The sequence below is a fragment of the Electrona antarctica genome, assembly GCF_951216825.1.
Source record: "Electrona antarctica genome assembly, chromosome: 18".
NCBI lineage: Eukaryota > Metazoa > Chordata > Actinopteri > Myctophiformes > Myctophidae > Electrona > Electrona antarctica.
This window is the reverse complement of record NC_136799.1, coordinates 37,588,530-37,614,793: the sequence shown is the minus strand read 5'-3', so window position 1 is coordinate 37,614,793 and position 26,264 is coordinate 37,588,530. Positions and strand designations below refer to the sequence as shown.

General features: G+C 43.5%; 3 protein-coding genes across 3 annotated transcripts in view; 1 reads left to right on the top strand and 2 right to left on the bottom strand.

Moving 5' to 3' along the window:
* The window catches only part of LOC306942166 (uncharacterized protein), a 129,017-nt gene that overhangs the window by 31,560 nt on the left and 71,193 nt on the right, over window positions 1–26,264 (top strand). The gene's annotated exons all lie outside the window — the stretch shown is intronic.
* Window positions 14,378–17,056, bottom strand: cyp1c2 (cytochrome P450, family 1, subfamily C, polypeptide 2). The gene has a single exon (XM_079527274.1). It carries the CDS (start codon window positions 16,791–16,793, stop codon window positions 15,210–15,212), a length of 1,584 nt encoding a protein of 527 aa, XP_079383400.1. The 5' UTR covers window positions 16,794–17,056; the 3' UTR covers window positions 14,378–15,209.
* cyp1c1 (cytochrome P450, family 1, subfamily C, polypeptide 1) lies at window positions 18,491–21,540 on the bottom strand. The gene has a single exon (XM_079527779.1). It carries the CDS (start codon window positions 21,249–21,251, stop codon window positions 19,674–19,676), a length of 1,578 nt encoding a protein of 525 aa, XP_079383905.1. The 5' UTR covers window positions 21,252–21,540; the 3' UTR covers window positions 18,491–19,673.

Below are 26,264 nucleotides of genomic sequence, written 5' to 3'. Positions count from 1 at the left end.
CTGATTCGCGCATCGGCGAACATTCTCGCTCCAAGGAAATGTCGGTCGGGTCAAACAGACCATGCTATAAACTTTATTATTCCAGGATAATTGATTCATTTTGATCATCGCCACCTTACATAATTATGCTATAAAGATGGCGTGTATAGTCAACATGGATTTATATCTATTGAGCTATGCGTTTGGTTGAAACAATACGCCAGTCAGTCAATACACCATATTTCACCATATTTTTGATGCGCTGATATATGAAATGAATATGCGCGACATAGTCACAATGCTATAAACTTTATTATTCCAACATAATTATGCTAAAGATGGCGTGTATAGTCAACATGTATTTATATCTATTGAGCTATGCGCTTGGTGGAAACAATACCACACACCATATTTCTTTTTCCGTTTCGAGAAATAAAGGCAGACATCGTTATTTCTGCAAACCGCATATAACAAATATAACATCTAAAACAACATTTAGTTTATGTAAGTTTGTAATGTAAGTTTGCCTACATGTGGAAGGCTAGTTGGAATGCAAATGACACATTAGCTTGAACAATGCCCGTCTCCAGCCGGGAGGGAGGTGTGAAAAGCACTGCTTGTGGGGGAGAAAGGGTGAGGGCTCTAAGAGCGGTCCCACGGACCGAAAAAGAGCAGACATTTTAGTAGAATTATGTCTAAAATCATATTTCCAAAACGTTTCAGATGAAAAAAAAAACAGAGATGGTTTGAATCGAACATTTAGAAAAAGTCATGCAAGGGGAACTTTCTCAGGACTTCATGGGCAAAGAAAATCCACTTCAAAATTTCAAAATCGGTCAGCCTGACCGCTCCGACGCGCTAGTGTTAACAGACCGATGCCCTTTGGCCACGGTTAACAGACCGATGCCCTTTGGCCACGGTTAACAGACCGATGCCCTTTGGCCACGGTTAACAGACCGATGCCCTTTGGCCACGGTTAACAGACCGCTGCCCTTTGGCCACGGTTAACAGACCGATGCCCTTTGGCCACGGTTAACAGACCACTGCCCTTTGGCCACGGTTAACAGACCGATGCCCTTTGGCCACGGTTAACAGACAGATGCCCTTTGGCCACAGTTAACAGACAGATGCCCTTTGGCCACGGTTAATAGACCGCTGCCCTTTGGCTGCCCTTTGGCCACGGTTAACAGACCGATGCCCTTTGGCCACGGTTAACAGACCGATGCCACAGGCCCTTAAAAGCAGTAGCGGAAGAAGTATCAATACTGCAATGTATAGAAATAGTAAAAGTAAAATAATTCAAAATTTACTTGAGTAAAAGTACAATAGTATTGGTATGAAAATGTACTTAAAGTAAAAGTACTCGATATGCAGAATGTCCCGTTTTTAAATGTATAAAACTCTTGAACATAACAGATCTACTATTGGCTATTTTCAAAGGACCAAATGTATGTAGGTGTATGGCTGAAGTAGTTTATGTATGCATTTATCAAAATCTACAAAATAACTAGTAACTAAAGTTTTCAAATAATTGTAGTGGAGTAAAAGTACAATATCTGCCTCTGAGATGTAGTGGAATAGAAGTGAAAGTATTGGAACTTGGAAACAAAACAAAAAAATACCTCAAAATTTCTACTTGAGTAAATGTACTCAGTTACTTTACACCTTTGGCTGCCACAGACAAAGTTGGGAGATGATTTGGGCCTGTGTTTTAACCTGTGTGGTCTCCATCTCCCATGACTCACTGCATGCATGTCTCTTAATGAGACATTTCAAAAATAGCTGTTGCTGCAGCATCATGGGACAAATTGCTTCTTTTCCATCCTGAAATATTGATCCTTTTCGAGGACAGACAATATTGGGTTCGCGTTTTCTTGACGGAACGAAGCATGACAAGTGAAAATAGGCACATCTCAATTTCTGAAAATGTTTTCAATTACCAAGAAAAGCTGTAGAGGACGGCCGCTCCAAACACATGCGTGGCACGCTCGGCTGGAAAAGCACACACAACTCTTAAATAGTCCAATGGGTTTCCCTTCGGTTCCAAGAAGTTCCCCCGATGCTTCAGTGTTTATATTGTTGTTATGTTTTGCCATGCTTACCAAGGAGTTACCCTGTGGCCTTTTCTTTGACAGCTGGGGCTTTGCATCGCCATGGTAACGGGCTAGTTTTCTCTCAGTGAGCTCATAATGCTAGGATGAGCTGTCCTGCGCTGATGTGTGCATCCACACTGAACAGGATCCCCTGCCAAGAGGGAGCGTTGCAGGGCTTGGTCTGCCCCAGGCCAGCACGTGCCATCTCTTTCTGAGTCCCATGTGGCAGTGGTGGTTAATATACTTGTGTAAACTGTAACTCAAGTATTAAAAAGGTCAAATGGTGAGGTACGGCAATGTGGTGCGTTGTGAGCTTTGCACGTCGGCTATTTTCACTTTTTATATTAAAATTGACTAAAGGGAGGACTGGCCGGTGCTGGTGGGCCACGCTGTCACTATGACTCAGCCATATAACCATATAAGGAGTATCCAAGCAGCTATAGGCCCAAATAGTGTGCGTGCGTGCGTGCGTGCGTGCGTGCGTGCGTGCGTGCGTCTGTGTCAGGCACAAATAAATCGTTCAGCTCCATAATGCATATGGGCACAAAAGGGGCATGCCTATATATGGGCATATACTAACACAATCAGTGATCTCCATATATGGCCATAAAAGGGACAAGGACCAACAGATATCTCCATATGGGCATATTGATCGTGTGATCATGTGTGAGGGCCGCATAGTGGCCCGAATCTTTAGTATTTGAAACAGGGCTTAAATAGTTAAAGGTTTCATGACATTAATTGTCTCCACCAGGCCGAAGGCATGGGGAGAGAGTATGTTTTGCACTCCGTGTGTGTGTGTGTGTGTGTGCGTCCGTCCGTCCGTCCGTCCGTCCGTCCGTCCGTCCGTCCGTCCGTCCGTCCGTCCGTCCGTCCTTCCGTCCGTCTGTTACCAGCTAATCTCCGGCACCGTTGGCCCGATCCATGCCAAACTTGCACACACTCCCTGGATGCCAACGACGAACCTCTGCCCCAAATATTCCTCAACGACCTGTTATAGCGCCACCATGAGGTCGATTTAGGCAAAACACATTTCTGTAGATTACTCGTACACATTTTATCCATACATCACACAATTCGGTATACACTATCTCCATAGTCATGTGATCAACACGGATCTGCACCATTTCGTTTCGAACAAAATGCCACAAATCACAAACGCAGTGTGCAATTTCCGTGAAATTATACACGCACTAGGCCGAGGACGCAATTTTTTTCCAAATCAGCAACTTATGTATGCGCACTCCCTAGAGGCCATGGAAAAACATTTTCCCTGCATCCCTCCACATCTGCCGGTTATAGCGCCACCATGAGGCCGATTTCTGGAAAACACATTGTTTTTGTTAGTCGCACAGAATTCATCCAAATCTCACACAAATCGGTACACATGATCTCTGTAGTCATGTGATCAAGACGAGTCTGTTGGATTTCTCAGATTCTACACTGATTGGCTAAGATTGCCTTCCAAAGCTTTCGGGAGAGGCCCGTTTTGTACAAAATGCTGCACATGTCCTGCTCATCCAGAATTCTATCCTCAGAGATGCTATATGAGTGATCTGGCTCTGCATTTCCTCAACAAAATGAAGACAATTGTTGCAAAAAAACAAAAAAACAAAACATGTTTATATTACTCCTAAACATTTTGCCAAACATCACACACACTTGCAAAAATGCAATTCATTACACTCCTATCATCCTGGTGGAGACCTGGGCCCAGAAGCACTCCTATCATCCTGGTGGAGACCTGGGCCCAGAAGCACTCCTATCATCCTGGTGGAGACCTGGGCCCAGAAGCACTCCTATCATCCTGGTGGAGACCTGGGCCCAGAAGGGCACTCCTATCATCCTGGTGGAGACCTGGGCCCTGGTCTCCTATCATCCTGGTGGAGACCTGGGCCCAGAAGGGCACTCCTATCATCCTGGTAGAGACCTGGGCCCAGAAGGGCACTCCTATCATCCTGGTGGAGACCTGGGCCCAGAAGGGCACTCCTATCATCCTGGTGGAGACCTGGGCCCTGGTCTCCTATCATCCTGGTGGAGACCTGGGCCCAGAAAGGCACTTTTTCTAGTTTTCATTTATTTTTATTTTTCGTTTTTCTTTTAGGTTTTATGACCTAAACTTTGAACATCCAGTGGATTTTCTGTGGTCTGGGGTGTGTGTTCTGAAGCCTTCTGAGCTGCAATGAAAACAGGCAAACGGGCCTCAACAGTGACATCTGCTGGCAAACCTTTATGTCATATATGGGATTTGTGGACTGGGGGTATGCAGTACCTTTTCCTTCTTTCTTTTTTTACGCAATTTGGCCGGGATTGCAAACTCATCATTACTGTATCCATATTATAAATATTATTAGTGTGGTTGTTCTTTGTTTCTATTCATCCAGGGTTGGTGAGACCATCGTTAAGCAGTATATTCCCTCTATTAAATCTGGCCAAAAGTGTACCTTTGTTGTAATAAGGTTTTAATCCACACCACCTCTAGCCGGATGGACTTGCTTTCTTGTGAAAAGAAAATATGCAGCGGGCTTATGAAACCCGTGGTCATAATGGGCATATAATTAACAATAGATGCCAAATAAAATTCTTCATTTTCTTGTGAAAAGAAAATATGCAAGGGAGTTATGAAACCCGTGGTCATAATGGGGGATATAATTAACAATAGATGCCAAAGTAAAATACACACATTTCTTTGTGTATTTTTATGGGAAATGTCCCTAGAAGTGCATCTTAATTACTTCCTGTCAAACAAAAACGTGCAAGAGGCAAGCCCTTATGAATAATTTTGAATCATTATTTAATTCACCACGTGATTCCCATACTGTAGCTCAGTGGGTCTCAAACTTTTTCATGTCAAGGACCCCCAAAATGATATGTAATTTGACCATGCACAGACCCCCATCTGACCATGCACAGACCCCCATCTGACCATGCACAGACCCCCATCTGACCATGCACAGACCCCCATCTGAGAAGGTTTTGACCATGCACAGACCCCCATCTCAGAAGGTTTTGACCATGCACAAACCCCCATCTGAGAAGGTTTTGACCATGCACAAACCCCCATCTGAGAAGGTTTTGACCATGCACAGACCCCCATCTGAGAAGGTTTTGACCATGCACAGACCCCCATCTGAGAAGGTTTTGACCATGCACAGACCCCATCTGAGAAGGTTTTGACCATGCACAGACCCCCACCTGAGAAGGTTTTGACCATGCACAGACCCCAATCTGAGAAGGTTTTGACCATGCACAGACCCCCACCTGAGAAGGTTTTGACCATGCACAGACCCCCATCTGAGAAGGTTTTGACCATGCACAGACCCCCATCTGAGAAGGTTTTGACCATGCACAGACCCCCATCTGAGAAGGTTTTGTGCCAGGGACCTGCCAGAAGAGAATATTTATGTTAAAATATATATATATATTCAACATTTTTCTAATACTTTCAAGATTAACACAAGTAAGACGCGTAAACGCGGGAAGCGAACAAAGCTGTTGTGGTAGTCTGACACACACACACACACACACACACACACACACACACACACACACACACACACACACACACACACACACACACACAGACCTCTGTATCGTTCCAATTTCATTTGCCCTCTGGTGGCGGGCGGGTGGTGTTACAGCACGACACACTGAGACAGACAGACAGACAGTTTTGGCCAGCTTCTATAGTTAGTGCTCACTTCGTTCGCAATAAATCTAAAATAGCAGATGTACAAGCTCGCAGCGCAGCACGAAATGACGTGCTGTGAGCTTGTATATCTGCTATTTTTAAATAGCCAAAGTAAAACATTTAGCTGGGGACCCACTGGAACCCCTCCAAGGACTCCTTGGGCTGTCCGGACCCCACTTTGAATGACCCACTGGAACCCCTCCAAGGACTCCTGGGGCTGTCCAGATGACCCACTGGAACCCCTCCAAGGACTCCTGGGGCTGTCCAGATGACCCACTGGAACCCCTCCAAGGACTCCTGGGGCTGTCCAGATGACCCACTGGAACCCCTCCAAGGACTCCTGGGGCTGTCCAGATGACCCACTGGAACCCCTCCAAGGACTCCTGGGGCTGTCCAGATGACCCACTGGAACCCCTCCAAGGACTCCTGGGGCTGTCCAGATGACCCACTGGAACCCCTCCAACGACTCCTGGGGCTGTCCAAATGACCCACTGGAACCCCTCCAAGGACTCCTGGGGCTGTCCAGATGACCCACTGGAACCCTGATCCATTATGAACTCGGAGATACTCTTGAGCACCCCCCCCCCCCACCTGTGTAGACTCCATCAATCCCATAGCCCGAGAGGACAGGACGGTCAGCCCAAAATGTGATTTTGTTGAGTGGACTATATAGATGTTTATTGGTAGATGTATCAGTGTTCCCAAGACCCTCCCAATTATTTTCAGTTCCCACTTCTTGACTGATTTGACACTTTAATACAATTGAATTGAATTGTGTGTGTGCATGTTGTGAGTGCGTTTGTGTGCATGTTGTGCGTGCGTTTGTTTTCAACTTGTTTTGTCGAATCCAAACATACCAGTCAAAGACTGCTATTTTTCTCATTATGCAGCAACGCATAAATAGAAGTACACTTGTACATTTGATAATACATGTATTTTGTCCCAGCCGTTTTTATGCTACTGGTTTCTGTGTAAGAAAAGATTGCACCCTTGTTATGCGTAGCAGTTGTTTTCAAGAAGCTTTATTTCCGTCTCTCTATCTCACTCCTACGTGGGATAGCGCACGGCCCAACATTTCCAACCGTCTCTGGTTACTTGAAAAAATACACAAAGCTATAATGCAATTTATTTTCTGTCTTTCCTCCCAAAACTTTGGAAGCTCATTTCCGCCACCGAATAAAAATAAAAAGGCCTGAATCGTGAGGTTTCATCCTCACAATTCCAGCTTCACATATCAGAACTCCAATAGGCAATTGCACCTCAGAATTCTTAGAGGTATAACTCACAATTATACTATACAGTAGGCCTATGTCACAGTTATTAGAAAAATATATTTCACAACTCAGACCTTTTATATTTTTATTCGGTGGAGGAAATGCGCTTCCATACACATGCTGTGTGTCTCCTTCCCGAAGACGCTGCTCTTGCCAAAGATGATCCCATCTGGATTCTTTAAGGCTGGTGCCAGTAGAGTGTTTTGTCTGGGCAGTAGTGGTCCTTGGAGACTTTTTGACACCATTATCTCTGACAGACTTGACACGGCATTCGTTTTATAGTCTCTTGAGGGCATCTGACCTACAAGGAAGAACAAGGAAGAATCTGACCTTGCCCAATGGGGAGCACACAGTGCACACCAAAGAAGATTTATCATGAAACGCCACGGTCGCAGCCAGCTAGAAGGGTCATTTTCTTCCCCTCTTGGCAGGGAGTGATCTCATTAAGCTGGATGTCTAAATCCTATATCCATGGTTGACCGGAGTCCCACAGGGGTCTATACTAGGCCCCCTCCAGTGGTGGAAGAAGTACTTTCATTTTTAACTTAAAGTAAAAGTAAAAGCACCCATACCACAATATAGAAATACTCTGTTAAAGGTAAAAGTATTGGCATCAATTTGTACTTAAAGTACTAAAAGTAAAAATACTCAGGATTCAGTCCCATTTCAGGTAGCAAAATGTATTAAAATCTTTTGAAAATAGCAGATTTACCAGCTCACAACGCGCCGCAGAGAGCGACGCATTGTGAGCTTGTCGATCCGCTATTTTCAAATAGCCAAAGTATCTAGGGATACTTTAATGTGTCTTTTGAGATGTAGTGGAGTAGAAGTAAAAGTAAAGTAAAAGTAGAAGTAAAAGTATTGAACATTTAAAATACTCCTGTGAATGTGTGCTTAAGTACAATACTTGAGTACATGTACTTAGTTACTTTCCACCACTGGCCCCCAGCTCCTTTATTCCCTCTACATCAAAATAGCCGATCTACAAGCTTACAACATTGCATTGCACCCCAGGAAATAAGGACTCTGCATGGGGTTCATGTGGCCAATGGAAGAGGGTGTTGTGTGTTCCTTCTGTCTGGACCTGGTCAGGTGTTTCTTTTCTCTTAAAATTATAATTATGAAGTATTGATGCTTGTGCATAAAGCCACTAAAGAATGACAGTGGTTCCAACGTGACCAACTGGTCTGGTGTAACCTTGTCAGTTCTCTCGGCCACGTTGTCACGCCTCGCTGCATACAGGAAACTAGGGATTATGTGTACGATAAGGCCTGATGATCTCTGCCCTCTGTGTTGACAGGTCATCGCGGTGACGCAAGGCTGTGCTTCTCAAAGTGGGGTCCGGGGACAACCAGAGGTCCTTGACGGGGGTCCCCAGTTAAATGATTGACAGTTAGGAACCAAATGAAGCCGACCCTTACAGGTCTGTAACGCTGATTGAAATAACCTTTTCAGGCCGAAACCAAAATAATCATATTTAAACTGGAGACCCCCCCACCCTGACAAGCACTTGCAATTGCTGAAGCATTACATTTAGTTTCACTCTGAATACTCTCTAAATAAATACAATATTGTGAAAATAGCAGATCTAAGCTCACAGATCAGCTATTTTCTCAATTTCTCAGTTTTTATAGTAATATAAGGGGTATTAAAAAGGTCTTAAAAGTCCTTTAACACAGTACAGTGTCATTTTACTGTCACCCCCCCCCCCCCCCCCCCCTCCCACACACACACACACACAAAAAGCATGGGGAAAGTCATGGTGAAAGAAATGAAAGCTCAAAGGTGACTTGTGAGTGACTTTGTAGTCACTCTACAAATAGAGGTTAGTCTCTAACCGTATTTATTTATTATTTACGGCTGAGTGTGATTCTGTCGATCGATTTAAAATGGACAAGGACCACATGCTTGCAGTTTGCTTATAATGGCGAATAAATCATATCCCATATTCTATTTCCTGAAAATAATTGTTATTATGGAAAGAAATGTTGGTAATGGAATTTTGTTACTTTGCAGCAAACGGCACGAGACTTGCCGCTCATCCAAAACGCAATCCCAGAAATGACACAACAAGTCATAACGTTCCACCCTACAATAATGAGTTAGGTAATTGTTTATTGAAAAAGGTCACCTCTCGTTGCCTTATGGGTCTTGCATGAGGTGACATTCAAGAACACTGTTAAGGTTCACTAATAGTTGGGATGCACGTCAGTGAGTTGTCTGAATAAATACAATCTTCAGCAGAGCATCCCAGACTTAAAACGTTTGATTGTAATGTCATGTGGAACAATACAGTAAGTCCTGCACAGTGTTTATGACCATGACATAATTCCAGACATGCAAACAAAAGAAAGGAAACATATTTTTAGGTTAACCAAGGGAACCAATGGAACATCACAGAGCAACTCTGCAGGAATATAATTTATATTGAATTAGAATGCAAATAAGGACTCTCTCCACTTTGCACCGGACACAATTAAGTTATTTTTATGCTGCAAAGTGTTCTGACAGAGAGTCTGGCTTGAAGACATGGAAGATCTATTAGACGAGGAACTGGCTTTTGTGGAAGTGACTGTCAGAAACTGTCATTTTCCTCTTTGGATCCAACTGTACCGCAATCGGATGACTTATTAAGATGCTCAGTGTGTGTGTATCAGGATACGACGTACAGTTTAGCAGTGTTGGTTGACTGTTTCATTTGGTCTGGAGCTGTGGCTGTTGTGGTGACATTCATGATGGTTAAACACCGGCTGAAATGCTGAATTGAACAACAGCAATAACATCTCCAGCCAATACTCAGACACAATGTTTGGCTGTGTGGATGTAAGCATTGCAACCTCACTATGGTTACCTATACAGTACTACCTCTTGTCTTGGGAATCTGGTCAGCTGCACTGCACTGCACTGCACTGCACTGCGCTGCGATGCACTGCACTGCGCTGCGCTGCACTGCACTGTACTGCACTGCGCTGCGCTGCGCTGCACTGCGCTGCACTGCACTGCGCTGCGCTGCGCTGCACTGCACTGCGCTGCACTGCACTGTACTGCACTGCGCTGCGCTGCGCTGCACTGCACTGCACTGCACTGCACTGCACTGCACTGCACTGTGACTGGCTGGTAGCAGAAGGGGTAGGTCCGGTACTGAGGGGCATGGGGTCACTCTGCGTACGTGCAAACATGTGAGGAAACCCCACATTGAGGGGAAAAAAGCCGACCAGTGCACTTTTTGTGTTTTCCCTGTCAGAAGTAAAACTCAGCAGGTCCAGGCCAGGGCCTTGAGGGTGGGGTGTGGGGGGGGGGGGGGGGGGGGTATTTAAAATTAAGGGTGAAAGGGAGTCTTTCAGCAGGGTGATTTCTTGTGTGTGCTTCAGAAGGGGGGGGTAAAGTGGACAAGGTCAAGCAGCTTGTTCTGCTGGAGCGGAGACACGTACTGCGGCTACTCTGTGCCCCCCCCCCCAACTAAACCCCTCTAGTGTCAGGGCAGAGAGAGAGAGACCCATGGTCTCTATGGTGTCAGGGCAGAGAGAGAGAGAGAGAGAGACCCAATCAAAGTGAAACAGAACGGAACTTCTCCAACCTGCTCTGCATTAACCCATGTGAAAACAAACCTCCCTCAGAGTTCGATCTCTGCCGGTTCCTTGCAAGCAGGCAGATAGACATGAAAACAGGCAGACATCCTGTACTGACCTATCTGTGTTTAGAATAGAAGGAGTGGGTGTTATCATTATCACCTTGGTCAGTAAGGGCTATCATCAGGGATTGCTTTCATTTTGATTTCAAGAAACCGATGCCACATGAATGCCATTTAAAAGCCCTGAGTTGATACAGAATATTTCCCAGGGCACAATGTTAACATTTCACAATTTAGCTGATTGTCATTTGCCATCCATCTTTTACTTGCAACAGAGTATTTTCTACATTGCTGTATTGATACTTTTATTTGAATGTGAGTACTTTTACCACCACTGGGTGAGACACATGCCATGGCATATACTGCTCACTGCGCTACGGGAGCTGGCTGTTTACTCAGCTGAAGCTGAGCAGTACACTTTTTAGCAGCTTTTACTTTACTTTTACTTTTGGTGAATATTATTCACCATTATTATATTATTCCGGACATTTGGTACATGGGGTCCACACATTAAAAATAAATGAATCCACAAAGCTAGCGTCAGTTGTTGACCTATTTCTACCATATAGAACAACTTTGACCCCTCTGTCACGTGGAACTATGGTTTTATGATACAGGACACATAAAATGTGACAGGGGGGGGGGGGGGTCAAAGTTCAAAAACGATACAAATTATGCTAGTGTTGTGGATTCATTTATTTTTAATGCGTGGCCCCCAGACCCCCACCAAATGACTGGAACTACTTAAAGGACCACTTCACCACTTTTCAACCTATTTTCATATAATTGGTCCTCACTAATGATCATGATAAAATAGCACAATTATTTCTACTCGTTCTGTCTCTCATAGGAGGGCTGTGGGCAGTTCAGAAACCCGTCCACCAGTGACTTCATCGTTGGGGAATCCGGCAGGCTTTCTATTCCTGAAAAGTTGCAATGTGAAAATGGAATCCATCGTTCTCACGATAATAAAAATCTAAATATATATTTTGTTTAAAAAAAATCTGTCTGGGGCAACTACTGGCCTAGCGGTCCGGGCACATACCATAGGCGCATGCCTGACAGCGTGTCGCGGGTTCGAGTCCCGATTCCGACAATCTTTGCTGCGTGTCATTCCCTGTCTATCTCTCCACTATGTCCTATCAATTAAGGCAGAAAAGCCTAAGTCTGCCTAACGATGATGGTGTACGTACGAGTTTCTGAACTGCCCACAGCCCTCCTCTGAGACACAATTATCGAACATTATTGAGGACCAATTATATGAAGATGGGTTGAAAAGTGGCGAAGTGGTCCTTTAATATTCACCAAAACTGGACCAGAACTCCCACCACGTGACTCAGGCAATCAATTCATCCCTTTGCAACCACTATATTAATGGAAAGTATTTCCTACAGTCCAAAAACCTGAACTAACCCTTTAACTGATCCATTATGATTTCCGCTTGTGCTAATCAGCCACACTGTTACCAGCTGCTAAAATAGTGAACACATTACTGCATTAATACAATCCACTTGTACTTTTACTCCAGTAATATTTTGAATGCAGGATTTTTATTTCTACATTGTAAGTAAAATAAAAATCACACCCGTGTGAACTGAGTGGTGTAAGGTCTGTCTGACGTAATGAAATCATGTCTGACGTAATGAAATCACACCCGGGTGTGATTTCATTACCTGGCTTTGTTTGTGCAGAAAAAATGAGCATGGTTGCTATGTTCACCCTGTTCACCCGGGTGTGATTTCATTACGTCATTACAACAGGGTGAACATAGCAACCATGCTCATTTTTTCTGCACAAAAAAGCCAGTTGTAGGAGTGGTTTACACCACTCAAAAAGAATCACACCCGTGTGAAGTGAGGGGCGCTAATATATTAAAGTCTAACTCATGTTGATTAGGTGCCAACACAAACATTAAATGCCATTAACAATAAAGAGACAATATGACGTAACGAGGGACAATATGACCCCAATATGACAATATGATACATTTTCCCTTCATTGTCAATGGCATTTTTAACCCATTCTGGACGGGAACCCGGGTGTTTAAAGTATTTTGTTATACTTTAGCTATTGAAAAATAGCAGATGTACAAGCTCATAGCGTGGCACTGAGTGCCGCGCTACAAGCTTGTAGATCTGCGATTTTTGGGGAAATGTGAGTGTGGCACAAATCTTTGAATATATCAGAGTGAACGTTTTTAACTCAAATCTTTGCTTCTGGGGGGGTGCCTGGAAAAACATATTTTCAGATGGGTGTCGGCGGCCAATTTCATATAATTTTCAGGGTCCTTGACATAGAAAGATAGGTTTTTCAGAAATGTTCAGATTTAGAAGACTTCTTCTAAATGGGTTACAACAAACATTGAACTAAAAACAAACATTAAACCAGTATAGGAGCCCTCAAAAATCTGATTAGGTTCCACCACTGGACAGAGGGGACACAGGACAGTCCGGTACTGTGTGTGTGGTCCATGTGAAATATTGATTGAGTGTTCTCATTAGAGCCAGACCATACAGTATCAGTCTACTGTACTGTAGGTGCTATTATTTGCCTTTTTTCATCGGTATCAGCTATTATGCAGGTGGAAAGCAACTAAGTAAATCTTCTTTAAGTACTGTGCTTAAGTATAATTTTGAGTATTTCCAATTTCCAGTACTTTTACTTCTACTCCACTACATCTTACTACATGTACTGCCCTACATTTATTTGAAAACTTTAGTTACTTTGTAGATTGTGACTATTATGACAAAACATACAGTAACCACTTCAGCGCTATATGCATTTCGGCCATTTGAAAATAGCCGATCTACAAGCTCACAATGTGTCGTGAAGCGACACATTGTGAGCTTGTAGATCTACTATTTTCAAAAGGTTTGTATACATTTGAAAACTTGAAACGGGACATTCTGCATAGTGAGTACTTTAGTACTTTCTACTTTTGGTACTTTAAGTACATTTTGATACTTTTGTACTTTTACTCAAGTAAATGTTGCATTCCGGACGTTTACTTTACTAGTGCAGTATTGATACTTTTACATTTAGTAAAACAATTGAGTACTTTTTCCACCACTGCCTGACTTCTAAACACTTTGATGCAGACAAAGAAATCAATATAAAATGTTTATTGTACATCGGTGGCTTTAGTCAAACATGGAGAGTTTACAGTGGACATGGAGTGCAAAGTATAGAACATAACTGAATAATCTGTATTACAGCAGTGTGGTTTTTTTCCCTTCCAAATACTTTGTGAACGTGTGAATAATACATGTGAAATAGCAGTCACATACTGTATTTAATAATATTGCATATATCATGCCAGGTCATGGTTAATGTTGTCTTCATTAAAAGTGTAATTTAAAACCAATAACATACCTTGATATGATTTTGCATACACAAATTAGTTCATTTATTTAAACATATTTCAGTGCATAAAGCCATGTGAGTGGTAGGATGATTAAGTATTCCGATTATTCTGTTGGGACAAAACGTACACATAATCCCTCTATCAGTGAACAAAGCAAAGCATTTACAGTGAATTCCTGACCGCGAGTTTATACGGCAATTTGAGGTCATTGAAACTTATACAATCATCTAAATGACAATACATACTTAACATTTATTGTGAACTGTGGTTTTTGTCACCACATCACAGATATATATATATATATATATATATATATATATATATATATATATATATATATATATATATATATATATTTTTTTATTGCTGCCTTAAAATATACTTCTGGAGCAAGCTTTGCATATTATACTTGGATTGCCTCGGCCATTTAGATTGAAATAGCAGATTCTTCTGCGACGGCACTTTCAGAGGCTGAAACTGCTCCGATGATTCAGATATAATGCACATTCCTTCAGTTTCTCTGTATAGCAGACTGAGTTGGTCCCACAGAGATACAGTGATTTGGTTCCAAAAAATATCACAGCGATTTTGTCAGAAGTGAATTATATTTAAATATAATTCCAGAAGTAATAAAAAAGAGTATTAAATAAAATAGTATGGTGCTATAAAGGCATACATATTTGTTATGAGTACATACCAGTGGTGTAAAGTAACTATAAGTACATAATTTACTCAGGCACTGTACAATTTTGAGGTACTTTTACTTCACTGGATCATTTCCATTTTTCAATACTTTTACTTGTACTCCACTACATCTCAGAGGTTAATATTGTACTTTTACTCCACTACAATTATATGAAAACTACTATAGATACCTTTTTAGATTATTATTATTGCAAAACATACATTAACCACTTCAGCCCTCACAATGCGTCGCGTTGCATTATTTTCATTTTTTTATACATTTCATACATTTGAAAACTACATTTTGATACCAATACTTTTGTACTTTTTTGTTTTGAATTCTAGACTTTTACTTGTAACAGAATATTTCTACATTGCAGTATTGATACTCTTACTTAAGTAAAACATTTGAGTACTTTTTCCACCACTGGTACATACCTAATAGTGCACTGTATTACTACTGTGTGAATTCACAGTACAAGTCCATGGGCTTTTATCGGTGTATGAGTAATTCTCCTCTGGGTTTGACAGAAATCTTGTAGTCCAGAGGTTTCAGTGTTAATCCATAAGAGCAGTTTAAAGACAGTTCCTGATTGGGATTCTTTTCAATGCAACACTGGTGGACCAGAATAGCAAAGAACAGAAATGTCTCCACTTTCGCGATCTGGTCGCCAATACAACGCCTCTTCCCCGCGGAGAAGATCATGACGTTGCCGGTAAGGTCTTTGTCTATGGACCCGCTTTCATCAAGGAAGCGTGAGGGGTCAAAAACGTGTGGGTCCTTCCACTGTAGAGGATCATGGTTGACGGACCACTGGTTGATGAACACCACCGTGTCTTTGGGGATGTGGAGGCCCTCGATGGTGACGTCTGAGGTGGTGGAGTGGGGGATGGTGACGGGGACGAAGCTGGTGAAGCGCATGGTCTCGTAGATGAAGGCGTCCAGGTAGGCCAGGCTGCTTCTGTCTTCGATGCATGGCAGTCTGTCCCGGCCCACCTCTGTGTCGATCAGCTCCTGAAGTTTGATTTGCATGTCGGGGTGTTTCGCCAGCAAAAGGAGTATCCACTGAAGGCAAGTAGAAACGGTGTCCATGCCCGCGCCGATTAAGTCGGCCATGGTTCCCTCCGTGTGGGCTTCATTTAGGCCGATGTCACTGTCTGGATTGTCCATCACCCCGATGAATGCATCGCTCATGTCACGGGTGACTTGCGGGTCAAAGGTCTCCCTGTGCTCCACCACCTTGCCCCGCACAAAGTCAAAGAACTCCTCATTGATGTCTTTGAAGTTGTTGAAGATGCTGCGCACGGGATTGGGGAATGACTGAAGCCAGGGCATGACGTCCACCAAGCTGCCAGCCCCCACGGTTTCCCCAAACTTGTCCAGCCTCTTCAACAGGGCTCTGAACTCAAGCTCATTGTGTGCATAGCGTTTTCCAAAGCACAAGGCGCAAATCACATTTGCAGCAGCTACTGTCAGCTCATGTGCCGGGTTGAAATACTGCCCTTCAGCGCCGAGTTGAAGGAAAACCTCAACTAGTTCAGTGGCCTCAGCCACAACGTGCTGCTCAAAGGCTTTTTTGGTTTGACTGTTGGCAGACGAGAAGGCTCTGATGGTTGATTGAGCAATTTTCCTGTGGATCTTCCATTGGTTGCTATAATTGTTAAAGGTAATGCCGTTTCCACCTGAGACAGACTTGAAAGACACAAAGTCGGGTCTGCCTGCAAACTCTGTACTGTGCTGTACCAGAGCTTGGCGAATTGCCGTGTATCCATTAAGAACAACAATATCACTGCAGCCCAGTCGTATCTGATACACATTTCCATATTTCTTTGCCAATTTGGCCATGCTGATATGAGGCATTTGGCCGAGCTGCATGGCATTGCCCACGACTGGCCAGGCGAAGGGTCCTGGCAGTCCTGGCAGTCTTCTCTTGAGCCTGAGGTTCCTGACCCACAGACAGGCTTCCAGGCAGAAGAGGAAAACCAAGGAGGCGACCAGCGCAGGCTGGACCTGTCCACTCCACTCCCTGATGTTGCTACTGCCCTTCACACCAAACTCTGCGTCCAGCTGAGCCATTGCTGTGTTTCCCCCACTGTGTCCAATGCAAAGAAAATGTTAGTTGATTTTTACCAGGGCTGTTCCAAAAGTCTGAATATTTCAAGTATCACTTCTGTACATAACGTTGAATATTTCTAAATACAAATATAAAAAAATTTAGTCCAATATTTTGTTCAAACATTAAACGTAAAAATCCAAGATAAGACTCTTCAGCACCAGACGCTGTCTCACTCGCAGGATGTCTTGATGATGAGGTGGAGCGGTGCGTCTTCAGTTGACCACTTCAGAGGAATGCAGATTTCTGCCTTAACACTCTCGCTTATAAGTATCTCCTTGGTGGGAGGGGTCAGTAACTCAGGTTTTTTATTATCTCTCTCCTCCCATTGTGACCACAGCTTATAGACCTCAGAGTCCCGTTCAGGCCTCGTTCCAATGAGCGGTAGGGAGGGAGAGGGGGGAGTGCAAAGTCCATATAGGTCTGGTTTCCAAAGACAAAATTTGATTTTTGGAATCCATGCGGCTAAATAATAGGACAGAGAGATGACCCTTTTGACACCTTTAAATGGTACACAACCCCTCATGCCTATTGAGCACGTAGTGTATATGGACACTGGCCCAGCAACGGTTTCTTAATACTGTACATTTAAATCAATATAGGGAAATTACAAGCACTTCATCAGGCTGACCCATTTTTATATATAGGCATATTGGTACTGTAAATAGGCTACGGCTGGTATACTAATGGCTTGTTAAGATTTTCATATATAAACTTTCCTTAGTCATTATAAAACATGATTTGGTTATTTCCATCAAAGCTGATAACTATAAACATATAGAATCAGATGCTAAGATTTGACCCTAAAAGCTCTGCGTTCCAGATTAGAACACAAAAGTTATACAGTCAGCACTTTATTATGCTCTATAAAATAATGTATTTATATTGTCGGCATAATTGCCTTTTAAACAAAGTAAATGAGATAATGCAGCTGTTTGGCTTGCGGCGGTATCAAGACACTTTTGAAGAATAATTCAAATTGCCATACTTTGTGAATTCCTCTGCTCGTGTGGCTGTTTGTGCAATGAAAAAGGAACTTTCAAAGTGATATTCAGATACTATTTCAGCACTGTAGAACTGTGCATGCATAGCCTTCAGTGATAATAATGCATGGCACGAACAGACTGCTAACCAAAGTGTTGCCAAACGCAGTCCAGTTCAGACTGTCCAGATACTGTATCAGCCAGTTCTGACTATTGGGAAACTATGTGGGCCAGAGTTAAGATTGAGAAACCCGTTTTGCATCATAACCAGTGACTGATGACCACACAGCTCTGTGGCTTGAGAGGGGTCATCAAATGTTACTGTATAGCTTCACACGAGAAGAAAGTTGCTTTTTGTACTTGATCACTCACACAGTACTGTATGGCGATACCCAGTTTTTCAATATCTGTCTACAACAGCCTTCTAAATAATAATTTTAATAAATAATTTGAATGACAGTCACATTACATGTGCTAGCAGACCTTAATCAATACTGCATCGATTTGAGCTGTGACCACCTCATGACATATTGTATTGTTTTGGGCGCACTCCAAATCACACATAAACAATGTGCAGCAAATGTTTAGAATGGTGTGATTGGTGTGGAAATACATGCCATTGGAATATAACCCAGAGACTCAGACAGACTCACGATTAAAACAGACCATTGACAGACTTTTTTTTTATTCACTTTATTCATTTCAGATGTAGCTTATTTTCTCCAATCACATAGAGCAACCATCTTAAATTAACAACATACTCCATTATGAAGAATTCCCTCCCTAAGCAGTCGAGGCATGCTGTATAGTTAGGGTTGGTGCTGGCACAAGTTCCTGAACACAAAAAGTCTTTGATAGAAGTGAATTATATCCATGTAGCTTTGAGAGGAGTGTCGTGTAAACAAATTTTGCCTTTTGAGTCTAGAGACTGAGAAAAGGATTATCTTGCACAGCCTTTGTGTGCTCTTTCTTATCTGCTAGTGAGATAGTCGCAGTGCTTCTACAGTAAAGCTGACCCTTATATATAACACATTTTGTCATGTGTTCACGTTTTCTTTTTCTTTTTTTCATCAGCACAAGCACAAGTGTTGCGCTCTCCCAGACTCCAATGCAATCTCTCCTTCATCACATCTTTTTAGTCTTTCTATAGGAGAGACTTCCTCTTCATTTTGTTCAGCTCCCCCTGTGCATCCTTCCAACAGTATATTCAATGTGTTCATATACATTGAGTACAGTAGATACTTGGATTAAAATTTCTTTAAAACTATTGTCATACCTGAAATATATAGCTATAAAAATACTTTGTAATGCTTTACGACGTGACAATGGCTAAATAACTTCTTATACCATTAGAGAAGAGAGCAACAACACAAATAAGTCTTCTAGTGGCATAACATTCACACATGTTCACAAGCATTTCATATACTGTAGTGTGATATTAGTTTATATTGTCTTCTCAGGGATATTGCTGTTCCCTGCACATATCATATATGTACATGCTGAATAATGGATGTAAAATATAAGCACACAATTCAAAATGTAAAAAAACAAAAAACTCAAGTATATTTTGAGAACGTTGCACTGATTCCCACAAGAGCTTTATATTCAAACTTCCAAAATGTATATTCACTTCAAATGTCCATCTACAACCAACCATGCATGTTTGAAATAATTCTCAACCCTGCATCAACAACAATGCAAACATAATAGACTGTGTTTAGATATTCATTAAATATTAAATATGGAGTTACAACAACAGCATTCAGTGCAAGTTTGATAATACTTACTGCTAAAACATCACTGATGAGAAAGGGTTATTGTCTTTAATGGCCTTAAGTCACAGTATTGAGATTAGAGTGCTCACGCTGGGGAGACCAAGCCGAGCAGCTTGCCCCTGAGCTTGGCGTGGACGCTGCTGTGAAAAGGCTTGAGTGTGAGCCCGTAGGTACAGTCAAGAGATACGGGCTCAGAGGGGTTATTCTCCAGGCTGCACTGATGCAGCAGCAGCGCTGTGAATAAAAAGATCTCCACTTTCGCGATCTGGTCGCCAATACAACGCCTCTTCCCCGCGGAGAAGATCATGACATTGCTGGTAAGGTCTTTGTCTATGGACCCGCTCTCGTCGAGGAAGCGCGAGGGGTCAAAAACGTGTGGGTCCTTCCACATTAGAGGGTCATGGTTGACGGACCACTGGTTGATGAACACCACCGTGTCTTTGGGGATGTGGAGGCCCTCGATGGTGACGTCTGAGGTGGTGGAGTGGGGGATGGTGACGGGGACGAAGCTGGTGAAGCGCATGGTCTCGTAGATGAAGGCGTCCAGGTAGGCCAGGCTGCTTCTGTCTTCGATGCATGGCAGTCTGTCCCGGCCGACCACTTTGTCTATGAGGCCCTGCAGCCGGACTTGGATGTCTGTGTGTTTAACCAGGAGCAGTATAATCCAGTGCAACGCTGTGGACGTTGTGTCTTGACCTGCCCCGATGAGGTCTGCGACCGTGCCCTCCACGTGCTCTTTTGTCAGTCCACTGTCCTTCCCGTGCTCAATCACGTTGATGATGGCGTCGCTCATGTCCCGGGTCACGGCGGGGTCAAAGGTCTCCCGGTGCTGCACCACTTTGCCTTTCACGAAGGCGAAGAATTCCTCATTGATGTGCTTGAAGTTCTCGTAGACGCTGCGGACCGGATTGGGGAAGGACTGAAGCCAAGGCATGACGTCCACTAAGCTGCCGGCGCCTACCGTCTCCCCGAACTTGTGCACCCCTGTTAAAAGGGTCCTGAACTCCAGGTCATTGTGTTCATATCGCTTCCCAAAGCACAGCGCGCACATCACGTTGGCAGCAGCTACTGTGAGTTCTGGAGAGGGGTTGAAATACCGTCCGTCTGTGCTCTTTCTCAGTAATACCTGCACCAGCTCCATTGCCTCGGCTATAACGTGCTGCTCGAAGACTCTCTTGGTCTGACTGTTCGCAGAGGAGAAGGCTCGGATGCTGGATTGAGCAACCCTCCTATGCATTTTCCACTGTTTACTGTAATTACCAAACGCCATGCTCCTGCCTCCGGAGACCATCTGGAAGGACACAAAGTTGGGTCTGCCCGCAAACTCGGCACTGTGCTGTATCAGTGCCTGCCGTATCGCCCTGTCACCATTGAGGACCACTATGTCATTGCAGCCCAGTCGTATCTGATACACGTTGCCGTATTTCTTTGCCAGCCGGGCGAAGGAGATGTGAGGCATTTGGCCGAGCTGCATGGCATTGCCCACGACTGGCCAGGCGAAGGGTCCCGGCAGTCTTCTCTTGAGCCGGATGTTCCTGACCCACAGACAGGCTTCCAGGCAGAAGAGGAACACGAAGGAGGCGACCAGAGCAGGCTGGACCTGTCCACTCCACTCTCTGATGATGCTGCTTCCCTGCACACCAAACTCAGTGTCCAGTGCCATTATGGAACACTAACAGATTGTCTGCACACTTGTCCCTCAAAAAAAAAGAAAAAAAAAAAAAAAGAAAAACAAGATCAGCAAAACTATTCAGTGGCAAACTGTAAAAACTTTCAACAGTGGTTTTGGGTATCCATATAAAATAAGAGCATTTCAAATGAGCACCTAGAATGCCTTGTTGTTGGCCATAATAATGCTCATTGCAAGAGTCCAATGAAAATAATTTATGAATGTAATAATTAAGCTTGGTGAATTATGGCCAAGTTGTGTCCTTTTAAGTCAGTCTTTTCAGCTAGATTTAAGACTTTAGTGCCCGGTTTTGCTTCACTGCAGCGTCTTATATGTTTGCAGGAGGTGGGCAGGGCTCGGTGTAACTTTCATACTCCTCCCATTGTGGTAGCACTGCACTGGAGACCCCACTATATTATCTTTCTGCTGTCGGACTTTGTCGAGGCGCGCACTTAGTTGTGAGATAGACTCATTCATTCCGGCGCTCGTGAACGCGCGGCATGAACGATGCGCTGTCTGTCTGTCTGACTGTCTGTCTGCACGCACGGAGGAAAGATTCAGAGATTCAGCATGGTGACACATTGATTCAGTAGGAAACTTGTCGAGGCAATTTGTAACCTCATTTGAAGACTGGCAATACTTGGACATTGCACAAGTAGCCTATAATCTTTTATATTTTTGTTGCGGTCTCTTTGTAGCTTTACAGAAGATTCCGTATGGGAGCAGCTTTTCACTAGAAAAGCTTTGTGAATATACGGTTGGTTCTAAATTACAGATTTAGTTTATACGGGCGGTGACGTTGCGAAATCGGTTTTGCACATTTGACTTATGTATGTAACTGTACGGTAATATTATTTAGGCTACTTGTGTTTGCAGCAGTAGAGCGATGACTTTGATCCGCGTAAATCTTGTTTTGGCACATCTGGCGATGCCATTTCTATATAAAACGCGGTGTTACCGACAAATACATTGTCTCCTGTCTCCTTGTGGTTAAAGTTACCGGCCGCCACAATTCAAAACAAGTGTTCAGTTTCGTTAACAGTGGGCTCGATTATTCTTAAATTCCCATGCGCATGGTGGATTTCCCTGCAGATGTCCCATTCTTATCAAACAAACGCTGTGTGTGTAAAAAATACAATCCGCTTGATGTTTAATGTATAGTATCGACTAATGTGTCCATTATCTCCCACTGACCTAGGCATCATATCCGATGTTCTTTTGTATTTTCGTTACAGTGAATTCAAGTTAAGCGAAGTTGCGCACTGGCTCCGAATGGAACCAAAGTTAGGCTACCCAAACCAAACATAATTTGTTTCAAATTAACATCGTTAAATTAGCTAAAGCAATAAAAAATGATGGTGTATGCTAACTGTCTGATGCATTGTAGGCCTACTTAAATTTAATTTGCTGGGGTGTTTGAGTTTAATAGACTATGGTGAAGCTGATAGCTGATAAAGCACTTGAGTTGGCTAAGGAAGCAACCTCAATTTCGTGACTGTAATTTTACGATGTTTCAATTGAATCCAAACGATGTTAACTTCATAGCCTTAAATGAAAATATGTTTTCAGAAATCAATGAATAGTGCATGTCCTCTGCCATATATTATTGCAGATGAGTTTCAGACCTGATTCTGATAAGCCTACATTTTAATCAACACACAATTCATGGATCATCACTACTATAGTTAATTAATTTGACAAATAGTGAAAAGCTATACACACTAGTTTACCATAAAGACCTGGCTACCAACACCTCAGATATTTGGATGGATATCTATCTATCTATCTATCTATCTATCTATCTATCTATCTATCTATCTATCTATCTATCTATCTATCTATCTATCTATCTATCTATCTATCTATCTATCTATCTCAGGAAAAGTATCAAAGCAGCATTTCACATCATATTCTGTGAGTTTCCCACAGAATATTAATCAGTGTTGCAGAGAGAGAGAGGGGGGGGGGGGGCGGAGGGGGGAGAGAGATACATTTGTTGGCATGGTCGACTTGAACCACGTTCTTGGCTCAGACCACAAAGCACAGTGTATTCCTTATGGAAATCACAGCTTCCCCCTTGATTCTATTAACCTTTTGATTTAAATGCCTTCATTTTACTTCGTGAGGCGAAACGTTTTTTCCTCCCCTGTGCCAAAGACAAAATGTGTGTGTCTTGTTCCCCCACCAACTGGGAAGTTTATTTTCGCAGGGAGGTAATGACCCTAATTGAAGGCTCTAAAACATTTCCGAAGTGAGGCATTAAGTTTAGAGGGACAGGGACGTCTCTAACACGCCAGCACAGTCACTCTTTATCAGGGTAAAGGCATGGAGGAATTTAAGTATCTCTCTGCATCTCTGCACAGTAAAATCCTCAGTGCCAATTCAACTCAGACGGTGTCCAAATGGACCCGTTGACACTCAGGATTGTATCGTGTGGTTGGTGCTGTGAAGATTACATCTGAATTACTTTTTCACTCGACATAAACAGTGTGGCTTATTTTTGGAGGAGATATGACTCCTGTATAATCTGGCCATTATCATATTTTCATATAGATAACTTCCCAGGAAGAAACTGTTTGAAATGTTGCTGGCACGCGACTTAGACGTGAGATGAACAAATTGTTGCTTAAATCATTTACACACGCAAACAGTGGAGCCACTTTTGTGTTTCACAAATAGTGTGGGCATTATTACAAGAAAAATAAATAAATAGAGCAGCCAGGAGGGAGAATAAATTGCTTGCTTATTCCAGGTCTGTCATTGTTCCAGGGTTTGAAATGCAAACCAGGTAAAATCGTGCAAAGTGCATGTCTCATATGTCACAATCGGCAGTAAACATGCACCTGGTATCTGTGAGTTTAATCAATAAAGTATTGGGAACATGTGATCCAGTGTGCGGATATCCATTTCCTTTAATCTGTGTGTTTCCCAACAATGTTATAGTTGAATCTAATTGCCTTTGTGACAGAGGAAGCTTCCACAGTCTTGGTTGCATAAGTAATACCTGAAACCTTTGACTTCCTTAAATATTTGGACAAAATGACCCAGTATTACCCCGCTCATTGACAACCAACGGCATGAGAATCATGCCACAGCAAAACTATATAGCACACAAAGGTTTGCATTTTGACAGACAAAACATCTGCCCAATTCTCACGTTAACCAATGCCCTGTTTTATACATATGATGGCGCCACACGTGATGCAACACATTGTGAGCTTATAGATTGTCTTTTTGCAACTTTTGAAAGTTTTTGATATATATTATTTTTTGACATGCCCAAAATAGGGATGCCAGGATGAAAGTGGTTCATGGTGAGGGAGGGGGTGACCCTGGAGGAGGGCATATCTGCACTGCGAAAAGATGTAAAGTAACTGGAGTGTAACTTAGTACGTGCTCGTGTGTTCTGGAACACTAATGGGACTGAAACCTCCTTGTTTACAGATGTCTGGGAGTTTGGCTGGTTCACAGCACTGCCCGAGAACTGTTTGTCTTGAGAAAATGCATTGCGGACGAGCACGAAAACCCCTCCAGAACGATTCCTCGGTTAACCAGAGACATAGCAACGTCTTCGAAGACACTACTTCTCTGGGGGATGACTTGTTTCTTTTCCCATTGCTTCCTAAAGTGTGTGTGTGTGTGTGTGTGTGTGTGTGTGTGTGTGTGTGTGTGTGTGTGTGTGTGTGTGTGTGTGTGTGTGTGTGTGTGTGTGTGTGTGTGTGTGTGGGGGGGGGGGAGTCCATGTGTGTAACGCTACACCCTGACCCCCCCACCCCACAGCCCCCCCTCCATTCCCTCACTCTGCTCCTCATGCACATGTGGCCACTCGCATCCCCATCACGTTAATTAGAGCCAGGTTTGTGGCTGGGGAGACGGGGATGGGGGGGTGGGGACGGGACGGGACGGGGTTATGTGTGCGTTTTGCGTGTGGCTGCTGTGTTTGCCTGTGATTATCCCCTGTAACCTGGCTGTGAACGGTTGGCCCTGACCCTGCGCTGACTCTGGCTGAGGGGGTTGGGGTTGGGGGGGTAGGGGGTCTACGCTGCAGCATGTAATGTGCCGGCGGGTGGGCGCGCCGTGTGCAGACGGGGCCAATGGTGGACCGAGCCAGGCCTGCCTCTGGAGCTAATCATTGTTTACTAGTCTCATTTCCACTTCTCAGTGAGCTACTGTCACGCACAGCACCGAGAGGGAGGAAGGAAAGGGGGGATGGTGGTGGTGCTGGTGGTGGTGGTGGGGGGGGGGGCTCGGCCAGGAGAGGAAAGCCAGGGGTCCAACAGGCAGTTGGGGAACTGGTGGGACTTGGGGAGAAAAGGGGAAAAGTAGAGGGGCAGTGCAGGAATTTTCGTAGTACATTAGGCTTTAGGGAGAATGGAGGGGAGACTAGATGATCGGGGGGGAAAAATGCAGTGGCCAAAAACAACTCAGACAAAACCAGTAAACACAAGCAACCAAAATGTCCCTAAGGGCCCAGCCGAAAGGGGTAACCACCACCGCGGACACTGCTAGCACGAGATGGATGGCCATGTTTGAAATGAATGCTTTTTGTTTTGGCTTGCGAGACCACAGCCTTAGGACACACTGACACTTGAAAAATGGTGTTTTCCTCGACAGCTGTTTTACAATTTGGGAATTCAACAAACTAGAGCAACTTATAAAGCATAAGGTCAAAGTAAGCGGAATGAACTTTAGTCAACCACATTTAAAGAGGAAAACTTAAAGCGGAAACAGGGTATATGCTATAGGGCGGCACTGTTCAGTTCAGTCGGATGATGATGTAATATTGGCAGGTGGCTAGAGACGGTGTGGCAGGAGTGTGGTGTGTTATCACAAGTATTCACTTGAGTGAGTGATTGAGTTCAAAGTAAATATAATGGCAAATTTGGCAATTATATTTGAACTCACTCTGACAGACAAAACTGTCAGCTCAAATCATTTGAGCTACTGTATGTTTTAATTTATGGAACTACACTATGGATGGCCATGTATACAGGAGTTAGTTGTTTG